At 36.4% G+C, this 12,354-nt stretch overlaps 1 protein-coding gene across 4 annotated transcripts in view; it reads right to left on the reverse strand.

Annotated features, from left to right (window-relative positions):
• Positions 1 to 792: 792 nt before the first annotated feature.
• arhgef2a (Rho guanine nucleotide exchange factor (GEF) 2a) overlaps positions 793 to 12,354 on the reverse strand; it is a 54,199-nt gene continuing 42,637 nt past the window's right edge. For 2 of the 4 annotated variants that reach the window (XM_061931207.1, XM_061931206.2), the window contains 4 exons: positions 8,717 to 8,767; positions 3,226 to 3,528; positions 3,018 to 3,162; positions 793 to 1,718 (listed from right to left, as the gene is read on the reverse strand). In XM_061931207.1, the coding sequence (XP_061787191.1) occupies positions 1,690 to 1,718; positions 3,018 to 3,162; positions 3,226 to 3,528; positions 8,717 to 8,767 (528 nt within the window). In that variant the 3' untranslated portion in view covers positions 793 to 1,689. The remainder of the gene's footprint in view (positions 1,719 to 3,017; positions 3,163 to 3,225; positions 3,529 to 8,716; positions 8,768 to 12,354) is intronic. The other 2 variants (XM_061931209.2, XM_061931208.2) reach the window with 2 other exon arrangements.

Consider the following 12,354-nt stretch of genomic DNA (forward strand, 5'->3'; position numbering starts at 1 on the left):
TACATTTAATATGAATTTGATAATAAAATACATCCATCCATCTATCCATTTTGTACCACTTGTCCCTTTATTGGGATCGCGGGGAGTGCTGGAACCTATCCCAGTATTATAACTCATAAAAAAGATTGTATATCTAATAACATTTTTATTTTAAATGTAATAAAAATGTATTATAAATGTAATAAATATTTGTCATAAATTAATAAAAACAGGATTATACAATGTGATTACAAATGAAAAAAAAATGTCATTATACATAAAAAAAAAAAAAAAAGTTTAATAAAATGTGGTTGTAAATTTGATTAAAAAAATATAATCATCAATTCATTTTAAGTCTATCAATTTAAGATTATTTTAATTGCCTTTAAGACAGCAGTGTCCAAACTCTTTCTGCCGAGTGCTGCCGCATACTGATAAAACCGAAGCGTGTGGTTGGGTCACTTCAAAAATATAAATATATCTTTTACATTTTGTAAAAAGGCTTAAAAAGGGGATACAGCAGAACGTCAACTGAAGAGCCATTTATTATGCACTTCTAGCTTCAATGGCGCCCTCCTTAGAGCGTGAGTGAGTAATTAGCAAATAGTATAGCACTTCCTCAAAAGAAGTTGACCTCTGACCATTTCCTGTGCTAGTGACTCAACCTCGCCAAAATATGTTTGAGACTCACTTTGGTTTTATCCTGAAGAGGGCGTCTATCTGACATACATATGCAAACGGCCGCTGAGCACAAAATTAAACTATTAAATAAACAAATCAAAATATTAATCTTTTTCCCCCTTCATCCTCGGGAGGCTCCTTTAAAATGCCTCCCCGTGCATTTGCCACGTGGCCTAAAGCTAAAACAGCCACTGTACACCAACATGAACGCTTTTATAGGACATTTTATTTTCTGTGTATACAATCCATATGGCAAAAAGTAAGCATACTCCTTCCATATATTGTAATACAGTCTTCTTACACCATTTATTTGCATCCATAAACTTTACCTTGCAACTTTTTGAAAAACAAGAGCAGAAAATACATTCATATCAGAAAAGTCCTTGATCGATAAGATTGTCAAGTGTCTGGAAACAAGATAAATACACAACAAAGCTCAAAAAAATGGTGTCTATTGCACTAAAATGAAGGTAAAATATTTTCATAAACATGCAGAACAACCAAAAAATACACTTCTGATAGACTATTTGAGAGTTATTGATGCACTAGCCAGACCTTTTGTTTATGTGCGAGAAAGTGCAACACTATAGTAGGTGTTCGCTTCATAATGCCGCTTCATAAAAATGAGCTAATAATCGTCGCTTATAGTCGCTTTTAGAATACATCATGTTATTTTTAATTTTTTGCTTCCTGCTTTTTGGTGCTCAAATGCACTAGTAAATATATGGAAATTAATCCTTTACAATATGCATGATTAAAAAATTGTTATTGATCAGAAGTACAGCCGTAGTAAGTGTTATCATTCACATGTTCCCTTTTAAGCCTTTGGTCCAGTTGAAATAAATCATGCACACGACACATCACAATCAGCCTTAAACCCTGAAAGCGAGAAGCAGCAAACATACCCGGGAACACTACAGTACTAATAAATAAACGGATAATCGGAAGAGAGAACAGAAATATATTGTGGCGTAATAATGGCTTTCTATTATTGAGTTAGACCTGTTTGGGAAGCGTGTGTGCGGAAGATCAGTTCTCCTCTGGAATGTCTTGGAAATCTGGAAGAACACAAACAATGAATTAGAATGAGCACATTATACTGGGCCCAGCCCCTCTACCTCCTCTCCAGGAGATCGTAAAAAGCCGCTGCCTGACCAGGGCTCAGAAAATCTGCAGAGACTCCTCCCACCCCCACCAAGGACTGTTTTCACTGCTGGACTCTAGAAAGAGGTTCCGCAGCCTCCGTAGCAGAACCTCCAGGTTCTGTAACAGCTTCTACCCTCAGGCCGTAAGACTCTTGAACGCATCATAATAATCCCCTCAATTCCCCCCAAAAATGGATTAACTGGCTGGAATATAAAGACAATGTAACATACAAGTGGAGGAGTTCAAGTACCTCGGAGTCTTGTTCACGAGTGAGGGAAGAGTGGATCGTGAGATCGACAGGCGGATCGGTGCGGCGTCTTCAGTAATGCAGACGCTGTATCGATCCGTTGTGGTGAAGAAGGAGCTGAGCCGGAAGGCAAAGCTCTCAATTTATCGGTCGATCTACCCTCCCATCCTCACCTATGGTCATGAGCTTTGGGTTATGACCAAAAGGACAAGATCACGGGTACAAGCGGCCGAAATGAGTTTCCTCCGCCGGGTGGCGGGTCTCTCCCTTTGTGGTAGGGTGAGGAGCTCTGCCATCCGGGGGGAACTCAAAGTAAAGCCGCTGCTCCTCCACATCGAGAGGAGCCAGATGAGGTGGTTCGGGCATCTGGCCAGGATGCCACCCGAACGCCTTCCTAGGGAGGTGTTTAGGGCACGTCCGACCGGTAGGAGGCCACGGGGAAGACCCAGGACACGTTGGGAAGACTATGTCTCCCGGCTGGCCTGGAGACGCCTCGGGATCCCCCGGGAAGAGCTGGACGAAGTGGCTGGGGAGAGGGAAGTCTGGGCTTCTCTGCTTAGGCTGCTGCCCCCGCGACCCAACCTCGGATGAGCGGAAGAAGATGGATGGATGGATGGGTAACATACATCCATAAACGTGGATGCATATGCAAAGGTGCAATATATTTATCTGTCCAGTAATCTATTTATTTATATCTGCACCTTATTGATTTTTTATCCTGCACTACCATGAGCTAATGCAACGAAATTCCGTTCTTATCTGTACTGTAAAGTTCAAATTTGAATGACAATAAAAAGGAAGTCTTAGTCTAAGTTTAAGTCTAAGAAGTCTAAGTCTAAGTCTCGTCTAAGTCTTTTATTTAAATGTGTTTAAAATGTCTTTAAAAAGGCCAAATGTATTATGTTCTCGTATTAGCTGTCATTGTACGAAGGAGGGGTACCTAATAAAATGTCCAATATCTGACCTCGGGAGCTTCCGGAGGGCTCCTCATCATCATCATCATCCGACGTCATGTCCACCTCCACATCGCTTCCTCCCTGAGTAGCCTCTGATTGGTGGAGAGCTTCCTGGTTGCCCCAATTGGCACCGCTCAACTCTTCCGGTCTGGGCTGTAAACAATAAAATTAAAGTGAACAAATGACGCATTTAGAACGTCATTGTACTTTTCTTACCTGCGTGGCCATGTCCCCCTGTTCCTGCGAGGAAGCCACGCTAGACACTTTCATGTGTCGAACCTGCTTCTCCAGCTTGGCCCGGGCCCTCTCGCTGTCCTTGAAGCGGCTCTCGGTGTCCCGCAGCCTCAGCAGCTCCTCCTGCAGCAGGCTGTGCTGTCTCTGCAACAGGGCCAGCTCCCCGATGGTCGACCCCGTGCCGGCTTCGCGGTTTTGGCGCCACGAGCCCGCCGAGGCCGGCGACGCCGCGTCCTCTTGTTGCAGCAGCAGCTCCAGGATAGAGTCTTGTTTGATGACGGCCGCCTGAAGGGGACAGGTATTATCTGTGTTTAATTAATGAATCAGCAGGAAGCGGGAGCTCTTATTGTGAAGACACGATGATTGTTATGTATTAGGAGGAGCTCTGATTATGAATATAAATGTTATTATGTACTGTAATGTAATGCTCTATTTGTGAAGCGTTAGTCCACTCTTACTGTGAAGTTGTCTATAACAGTGGTCCCCAACCACCGGGCCGCAGCCCGGTACCGGTCCGTGGATCGATTGGTACCGGGCCGCACAAGAAATTAAAAAAATAAAATAAAATGAAAACTTTTTATTTTTTATTCTTTTATTAAATCAACATAAAAAACACAAGATACACTTACAATTAGTGCACCAACCCAAAAAACCTCCCTACCCCATTTACACTCATTCGCACAAAAGGGTTGTTTCTTTCTGTTATTAATATTCTGGTTCCTACATTATACATCGATATAGATCAATACAGTTTGCAGGGATACAGTCCGTAAGCACACATGATTGTATTTTTTTATGAGACAAAATTTTCAAGCGTTGACCGGTCCGCAGTTACAAAAAGGTTGGGGACCACTGGTCTACAAGGCTCTTATTTTGAAAATACAGGCGCAAATTGTGAGGACATTTTTGCTCATATTACCAGAGGTGGGACCAAGTCATTGTTTTGCAAGTCACAAGTAAGTCTCAAGTCTTTGCCCTCAAGTCCGAGTCAAGTCCCGAGTCAAGACAGGCAAGCCCCGAGTCAAGTCCAAAGTCAAGACTGGAAAGTCTCATGTCAAGTCCTAAGTCCTGCATTTTGAGTTTTGAGTCCTTTCAAGTCCTTTTAACCACAGACTAATATATTAACACAGATTGTGTATGCTTTTCAAACGCTGTATTTATTTATTAAAACAAGTGCATTTTAAATTGCAGGAAAGAAAATTGTGCTGACATTGCACTTTATAATAGCACTATTAACCAGTCATTTTAAACATTAACTCATTCCTTTACAGAACAAACACATTGAAAAATAAAGTGCAAATGTACTTATTTGTACAAAAGTGTTAACATTGAAAAAACATGACATATATGTGAACATAACAAAAAAGTTGTACTTTTTATATGTCAGGGCCCTATGCTGCATTGCATTTGCAAAAGACCAAATTAGCCAAGAGTCTGTCAGTCATTTGTGCACGATGGGGGCGTAGTATGATGCCACCATGGCTGAAAACTCGCTCCACTGGAGCACTGGAGGCAGGCACTGCCAAGATTCTCATGGCCACTCGTAACAGTGAAGGAAGAGTCTTCATGTTCAATGCCCAGAACAAAAGGGGGGAGAGAGTTGTTTTGGGTTGGTGCACTACTTGTAAGTGTATCTTGTGTTTTTTATGTTGATTTAATTAAAAAAAGAAGAAAAAAAAAATTATTTCTTGTGCGGCCCGATACCAATCGATCCACGGACCAGTACCGGGCCGCGGCCCGGTGGTTGGGGACCACTGAGGTAAACAACCAACAGTATGTCAGAAAGCTAGCTAAAACGGTACATTCATAATATAGTATACATTTTAACTGACCTTTATTTTACTATTTTTGTCTTTTTTTAGGTGGCTAAAATACGCGGTGCTGCTGACCGCCGTCTAACGTTACGTGTGATATATTGACTAACGTAACCCTGCTTGAAAAAAATCACTGAACAAAAAGTATGAATAAGGTAGTGAACTGCAACAGATTCCCGTGTTTGCAATAACGTTATAACGTTAGCAGTGAGTTTACAGCCTCATTGATTTAACTACACAGCAAATAAAAGTCACGTTACTTAGCCAATAAACGTTATCTTACATTCAAAACTTACCGTTCTTTGTGCAACTTCAAATGCCGGACGAAGTTGGAAGTTGTTGCCTCTCCATCAGTAATTTTCGAACCGCATGTGTTGCATACTGCAAACCGTTTTGTGTTGACCACCTCGTAATTTTTATACCCAAACTAAATTATTTTAGGTATCATTTTTTGTTCACTGGCGTGTGGTTTGGACATGTCTTCTTCGTTGGTTGTCCTGCAATTTGATTGGATGAATGCTGTGTGATGAAAACAAAGTAGATCTAATTTGATTGGCTGTTGTACTGAGAGCCCACCAGCTGACACACGCAACGCTGATAGACAAGTACACAATGAAAAATACGGAGCGCTCCCGAATAACTTTTTCATCTTTGGGTTTTGGGGAAAGTAGCAAGTCATGTCAAGTCAGGTCAATTCAAAAGGCTCAAGTCCAAGTGAAGTCACAAGTCATTGATGTTAAAGTCTAAGTCGAGTTGCAAGTCTTTTTACATTTTGTCAAGTCGAGTCTAAAGTCATCAAATTCATGACTCGAGTCTGACTCGAGTCCAAGTCATGTGACTCGAGTCCACACCTCTGCATATTACGATTATAAAATAACAACGTATTAAGAGGAGGTGGTTCTTACTAGAAAAATACATGTGTCATCATGTATTAGTAGGAAGTGGTTTTATTTCATTGTGACGATATAATAAATATTTTATTGTATCAGGAGTAAGTGTTAGCTCTAATTTCTATATACAGCTGTTTTGTGTTAGATGGGAGAGTTAACTCTTATTGTAAAAAATACATAAATTTGTGCATTGGGAGGAAATGGTAATTGTTAATGAGAAATTGTATACATTTTTGTGTACTAAGAAGACAGTGGTTGTATTTCACTTTGACAATACAATAATTGATTTAGGAAGAAATGGTAGCTCTAATTGTGAAATACAGCGGTTTTCATTTATTTTATTTATATACAATAATAATATATTGTTTGTCATCATGTATTAGGGAAAAGAGTTTGTATTTTATTGTGAAAATACAATTATTATTTTTAATGTACTGTAGAAGGACAAAGTGAGCGCTCTTATTGTGAAATACAGCTGTTTTCATTTATTTTATGAATTTTTAATTGTAATATATTTGTCATCATGTATTAGGAAAAAGTGGTTTTATTTTATTGTGACGATACAATGATTATTTCTAATGTAGTAGGACGATGTGAAAGCTCTTATTGTGAAAATACATACATTTCGTGTATTATGAGGACTTGGTTGCATTTCAGTTTGCCAATACAATAATCATTTTAATGTATTAGGAAAAAATGGTACCTTTTATTGTGAAATACAGCTGTTTTCATGTATTAAATGGCAACGTTAACTGTGTATTAGGACAAAGTGATAGCTTTTATTGTGAAAAAACATCTGTCATCATGTATTAGGAAGAAGTGGTTATATGTTATTCTGACGAAACAAAATTACTTTTCATTATATTAAGAGGACGTGACAGCACTTATTGTGAAAATACATTAATTTTGTGTATTAGGATGGACTTGGTTGCATTTCAGTTTGCAAATACAATAATAATTTTAATGTATTAGGAAAAAATGGTACCTTTTATTGTGAAATACAGCTGTTTTCATGTATTAAATGGCAACGTTAACTGTGTATTAGGACAAAGTGATAGCTTTTATTGTGAAGATACATTTGTCATCATGTATTAGGAAGAAGTGGTTGTATGTAATTTTGACGGAATTTTTTAAAATTATTATAATAAGAGGAAGTGGCAGCTCTTATTGTGAAAATACATTAATTTTGTGTACTTGGGAGGACGTGGTTTTATTTTAGCTTGACTATACAGTAATCAGTTTAATGTATTAGGAAGAAATGGAGGGTCTTATTGTGAAAAACAGCTGTTTTATTTTATTAAATGGCAGGGTTAGTGCTTATTGTAAGAATACAGTAACTGTGTATTTAGAGGAAGAAGTAGGTTTTATTGTTAAAATACATTTGTCATCATTTATTAAGCCCGTTCTTTTTACCAATTATTGAACATTCTTCACACGTCGTCTACATGTTGACACTTACCATAAAATATATCAGGACCCAATACATTATGAAAATATATTTTTACAATAAGAGTTGCCACTTCTCCAATACATAAAAAAATTGTTGTAACGTCACAATTAAATACCACTTCTTTCTCTCCTAATACATAAATGTATTTTCTCAATAAACACAGTGGTAGCTCTTATTGTGAAAACACATTTGTCATCATGTATTAGGAGGAAGTGGTTGTATTTTACTGCGTTGATACAATAATTATGATATTGTATTAAGTGGTAGCTCTTATTGTGAAATACAGCTGTTGTCATCTAATCGATGGGAGCATTAGCTTTTATTGTGAAAATACATTATGTCTATGTATTAGGAGAAAGTGGTAACTCTTACTGTGAAAATTTACAAATTTTTGTGTATTAAGAAAAAGTGGTTATATTTTATTGTGCCAATACAAAAATATTTCTTATGTATTACAAAGAAGTGGCAGCTCTTATTGTGAAAATACATACATTTTGTGTATTAGGAGGAAGTGGTAACTCTTATTTGGGAAAATGTACACATTTTTGTGTATTAAGGGGAAGTGGTTTTATTTTAGTTTGACCATACACTAATCATGTTAATGTATTAGGAGGAATTAGTAGCTCTTATTGTGAAATATAGTTGTTTTCATTCCCTAATTGGCAGCGTTACAGTAGCTCTTGATGTGAAGATGCAGTCATTGTGTATTTGGAAGAAGTAGTAAAAGCTCTTATTGTGAAACACAGCAGTTTTCATATATTACATGGAAGTGTTAGTGCCTATTACACAGTAATAAAGTAATTGTGGAATGAGAGGAATGTGGTAGATTTTATTGTTGAAATACATTTGCCATCAGGTATTAAGCCCCTTCCTTTTTATCAATTATTGATCATACTTCACAAATATCTTTTACATGTAGACACCTAATGTAAAATATATTTGCCAACGTGTATTAGGACCTGAGACATAATAACATAGTCAGGGTATTTTCACAATAAGAGCTGCCACTTCCCCGATATATAAAAAAATATTATTTTATTATCAAAAAAAAAAAAAAAAATACAACCACTTCTTTCTAATATTTTCACAATAAGATCCTTTTGTGAAATAACATTTGTCATTGGGAGGAAGTGGTTGTATTTTATTTTGAAGTCATAATGTATTAGGAGGATGTTGTTGCTTATACTGTAAAAATATATAGGTTTTTGTATTCGAAGGTATGATAGATAATTATGGACTATTTAATGATACAAAATTATGTCAAATTTAAGGGTATTTGAGTACATATACTGCATGTTATTGTGAAGTGTTGTACTTACTTGGAGTGCATGGAGATAAACACTGAGATTCATCAGCCTCTGACAGATCTCCTGTCAAACACAAGTAGCATAGATATTGTAATAATTGGTGTGTAGTCATAAATTAGGGTTGGGCAAAAAAATATATATATTATTTTTTATCAATTGGATCCATATATTTTAAAGTTTGCAATATCAATTTTACAGAGCATCACATGGGTTCCCCCACCCACCCCCTGGTAGCAGCAGCATCATACTATGCCAATATTAGCTTCCAACAACAAGCCTGAAAGGGCAAAACAAAAGAAACGTGAGGGACTTACTAGCATTACCGCGGATTTAGTAACTTTTGTTAGCATAAATATAAAATAAAAATGTAAAAGCGGCTCGTTCAGGTGCTAAAACCACCCCACGTTAGGATCACGCAACGTAAACATCTGACCAAAACTGGTGTGTTTATTGATTATATTTGTAACTGAGCTAACCGCTCACTTTGAAGAAACGACGGCTGCCGCAACTCGGCAGGTACTTTTTTTATTTTTTGTTATTTTTTTACATTTTATAAACCCTTATATATCAATTGCAACATTTACAAACATTTGAGAAATAATAATAATCAAAATAAGTACAAAAACAGTACAAAACAGCGCCAGGGGGTTGTAAACTCAATAAAGTAACTAAAATAGAGTCCAATATATATATATATATATATATATATATATATATATATATATATATATATATATATATATATATATATATATATATATATATATATATAACAAAGTGCAAAGCCATAGGCTCACACAAGTTCAGTAAATAATTTAAATTTGGAACACAGCATCATTGTTTTCACAGCTTTTTGGTTGTTAGAGGTAGAGAGTGTTTTAACGTAGAGTTCTAATTCTTTTTAAAGGCACAAAAAAACAGGTCGGGTATTGAGGAACTTTCATTTATGAATATAAAACTTAGCCAATAGTATAATGAGGTTGCAAAGGTAAAATACATTTAAAATGTTTTTTTCATACAGTGTAAATCCAAATAGAACTCGACAGGTACTTCTGTTTACTTCAATCCCCGCACTGACGTCAAGTGCCTTGAAAAAAACAATAAAATCCCGTGTGTTACATCCTGTCTAACAGTGCTAAGCAAATTAAGCTCTTAGAAAAATAGCATAGAACACTATTATTATTGTTATTATTATTATTAGGCACCCAAATAAATACTTCAATGCAATTTTCAGTACACGAAAACTTCCATTGCAATTCCTTTCTTATTTCAAAATTACACTTTTGAGACTTGAGACGGTTTTATTTACAGTTCAAGTTTAAATTGCCCAATTTCAAAGTCAGCACTGAAAACATGTTTATTGCAAAGAGAGAACAAAAAAAAGCACATTTACATTTTGAAACAGAGTTGAGACATAAACTTTTTAAAACGCAGTTTGAATGGATTTAGAAAATTGGCCGTGATATCAAGTCCCAGTCATGATTATCAAACATTGTTATTGCAAATTGTGACCATATTGTAGATCAGGGGTGTCAAACTCGATTTCATCGAGGGACACATTGCAGTTATGGCTGCCCTCAGAGGGCCTTCTGTTACAGTCAATAATATATTAATTCAAATTCATAATGATCCGCCTCATTATTAAACATTTGCTGAAGCATTTGATTATTGTTTTTTTTCCTCGAACAATGTAAAAAAAAACAACTGTTTTGGCAGCTCCCTCCATCAGTGTGTGAATGTGTGTGTGAATGGGTAAATGTGGAAGTAGTGTCAAAGCGCTTTGAGTACCTTGAAGGTAGAAAAGCGCTATACAAGTACAACCCATTTATCATTTATCTTTTTTTTTTTTTTTACTATGAAATGATTGAATTTTTTTTTTTTTTTTTAACAGCATATTACTGTAAATGCAAACTTAGTACCACTACGGTAAAATCTATGGTTGCAAAAACGGTACCAGACTTTTTTAAAGGTAAAACTTATAGTTTTTGTTTTTACAGCATGTTACTGTAAATGTCACGGCCCGGGCGCATTCTAATGTGCATTCCTCTGTGCGCTGCGCTGAGTGCACCTCCAAGTGCGCTCCTGCGCCCGCCGCTCCTGCTGCAGCCAGGGGCTGCAATCAATCAGCAATCTGCACACCTGTCGCTGATGAGCTCCCTGGGCTTCTTAAGCCTGTGCAATCCTGCGTTCCGGGCCAGAGCGTAGCGACCTGTTCCAGTACAGTAAGCCAACAAACTCTAGCTCTATGCACACTCTCTCTCTCTGTGTTTCTCCCCCTCCGTGTTCATTTGTCTCGTGTCCCTTGTCGTCATCGAGCAGCACTCCTCCGTTCCTGCGTCACGGAATGCGTGTCTCGTCTCCCCGTATTCCCTCTGGTTCCCTGACTGCCTCTTGGATCTCGACCTCCCGCCTGGACACGGACTTTGACGCCTCGCTCCTGCCCTTGACCTCACGCTTGCTTGTCTTGCCCCCTTGGACTTCCACACCTCGCTCAACACGACCGGTAACACTCAACAGCTAATCACTACACATAGTCTCACACCACACACATTTCGATTAGTTTTTCACACTTCATAATATTGTATATAAAACAAATAGAGCTAAACTACGTCCCTGCATTCTGTTCCGTCTTCTTCCCCCTGTACCGTAACAGTAAATGCAAAAACGGTACCACTGTTTTTTTACAGCAAAATTTATGGTTGTTTTACAGAATATTACTGTAAATGCAAAATCGGTACTAGAGGTTTTTTATGGTAAAATTTATAGTTTTTGTTTTTACAGCATGTTACTGTAAATGCAAAAAAGGTACCACTGTTTTTTTTACAGCAAAATCTATGGTTGTTTTACAGAATATTAATGTAAATGCAAAAACGGTACCACTGTTTGTTTGTTTTTTACAGCAAAATCTATGGTTAAAAAAGTATAAATGCATACAATAAAAAAAGGATAATGAATGCAATAAAAAATAATCATATTAAAAAAAATATAGATACATTTAATTGAAAAAACGTATACATTTAATACAAATTTGACAATGCATTTAGTAAAAAATGTAATATACATTTAATAGAAAGGTAATTATAATTGTTTTAAATAAAAAAAACAATGTAATAGAAATTTGATTATATATTTCATAAAAAAAATATGATAAATTTAATAAAAAATTTGATAATACATGTTTAAAAAGGAACCAGGAACTATATTTTAAAAAATCCATCCATTTAATATGAATTTGATAATAAAATCCATCCATCCATCTATCTATTTTCTACCACTTGTCCCTTTTTTGGGGTCGCGGGGAGTGCTGGAGCCTATCCCAGTATTATAACTCATAAAAAAAGATTATACATTTAATACAATTTTTATCTTAAATATAATAAAAATGTATTAGAAATGTAATAAATATTTTTTATAAATGAATAAAAACGGGATTATACATAAATAAAAATTTTATGATACATAAAAAAAATATTAAAGTTTAATAAAATGTGGTTGTAAATCTGATAAAAAACATGATCAATTAAATAAGAAATTGATCATCAATTTAAGATTATTTTAATTGCCTTTAAGACAGCAGTGTCCAAACTCTTTCCACCGAGGGCTGCCGCATACTGATAAAACCGATGCGTGCGGTTGGGTCACTTTAAAAA

This window comes from Nerophis lumbriciformis, linkage group LG37 (genome assembly GCF_033978685.3).
Source record: "Nerophis lumbriciformis linkage group LG37, RoL_Nlum_v2.1, whole genome shotgun sequence".
NCBI lineage: Eukaryota > Metazoa > Chordata > Actinopteri > Syngnathiformes > Syngnathidae > Nerophis > Nerophis lumbriciformis.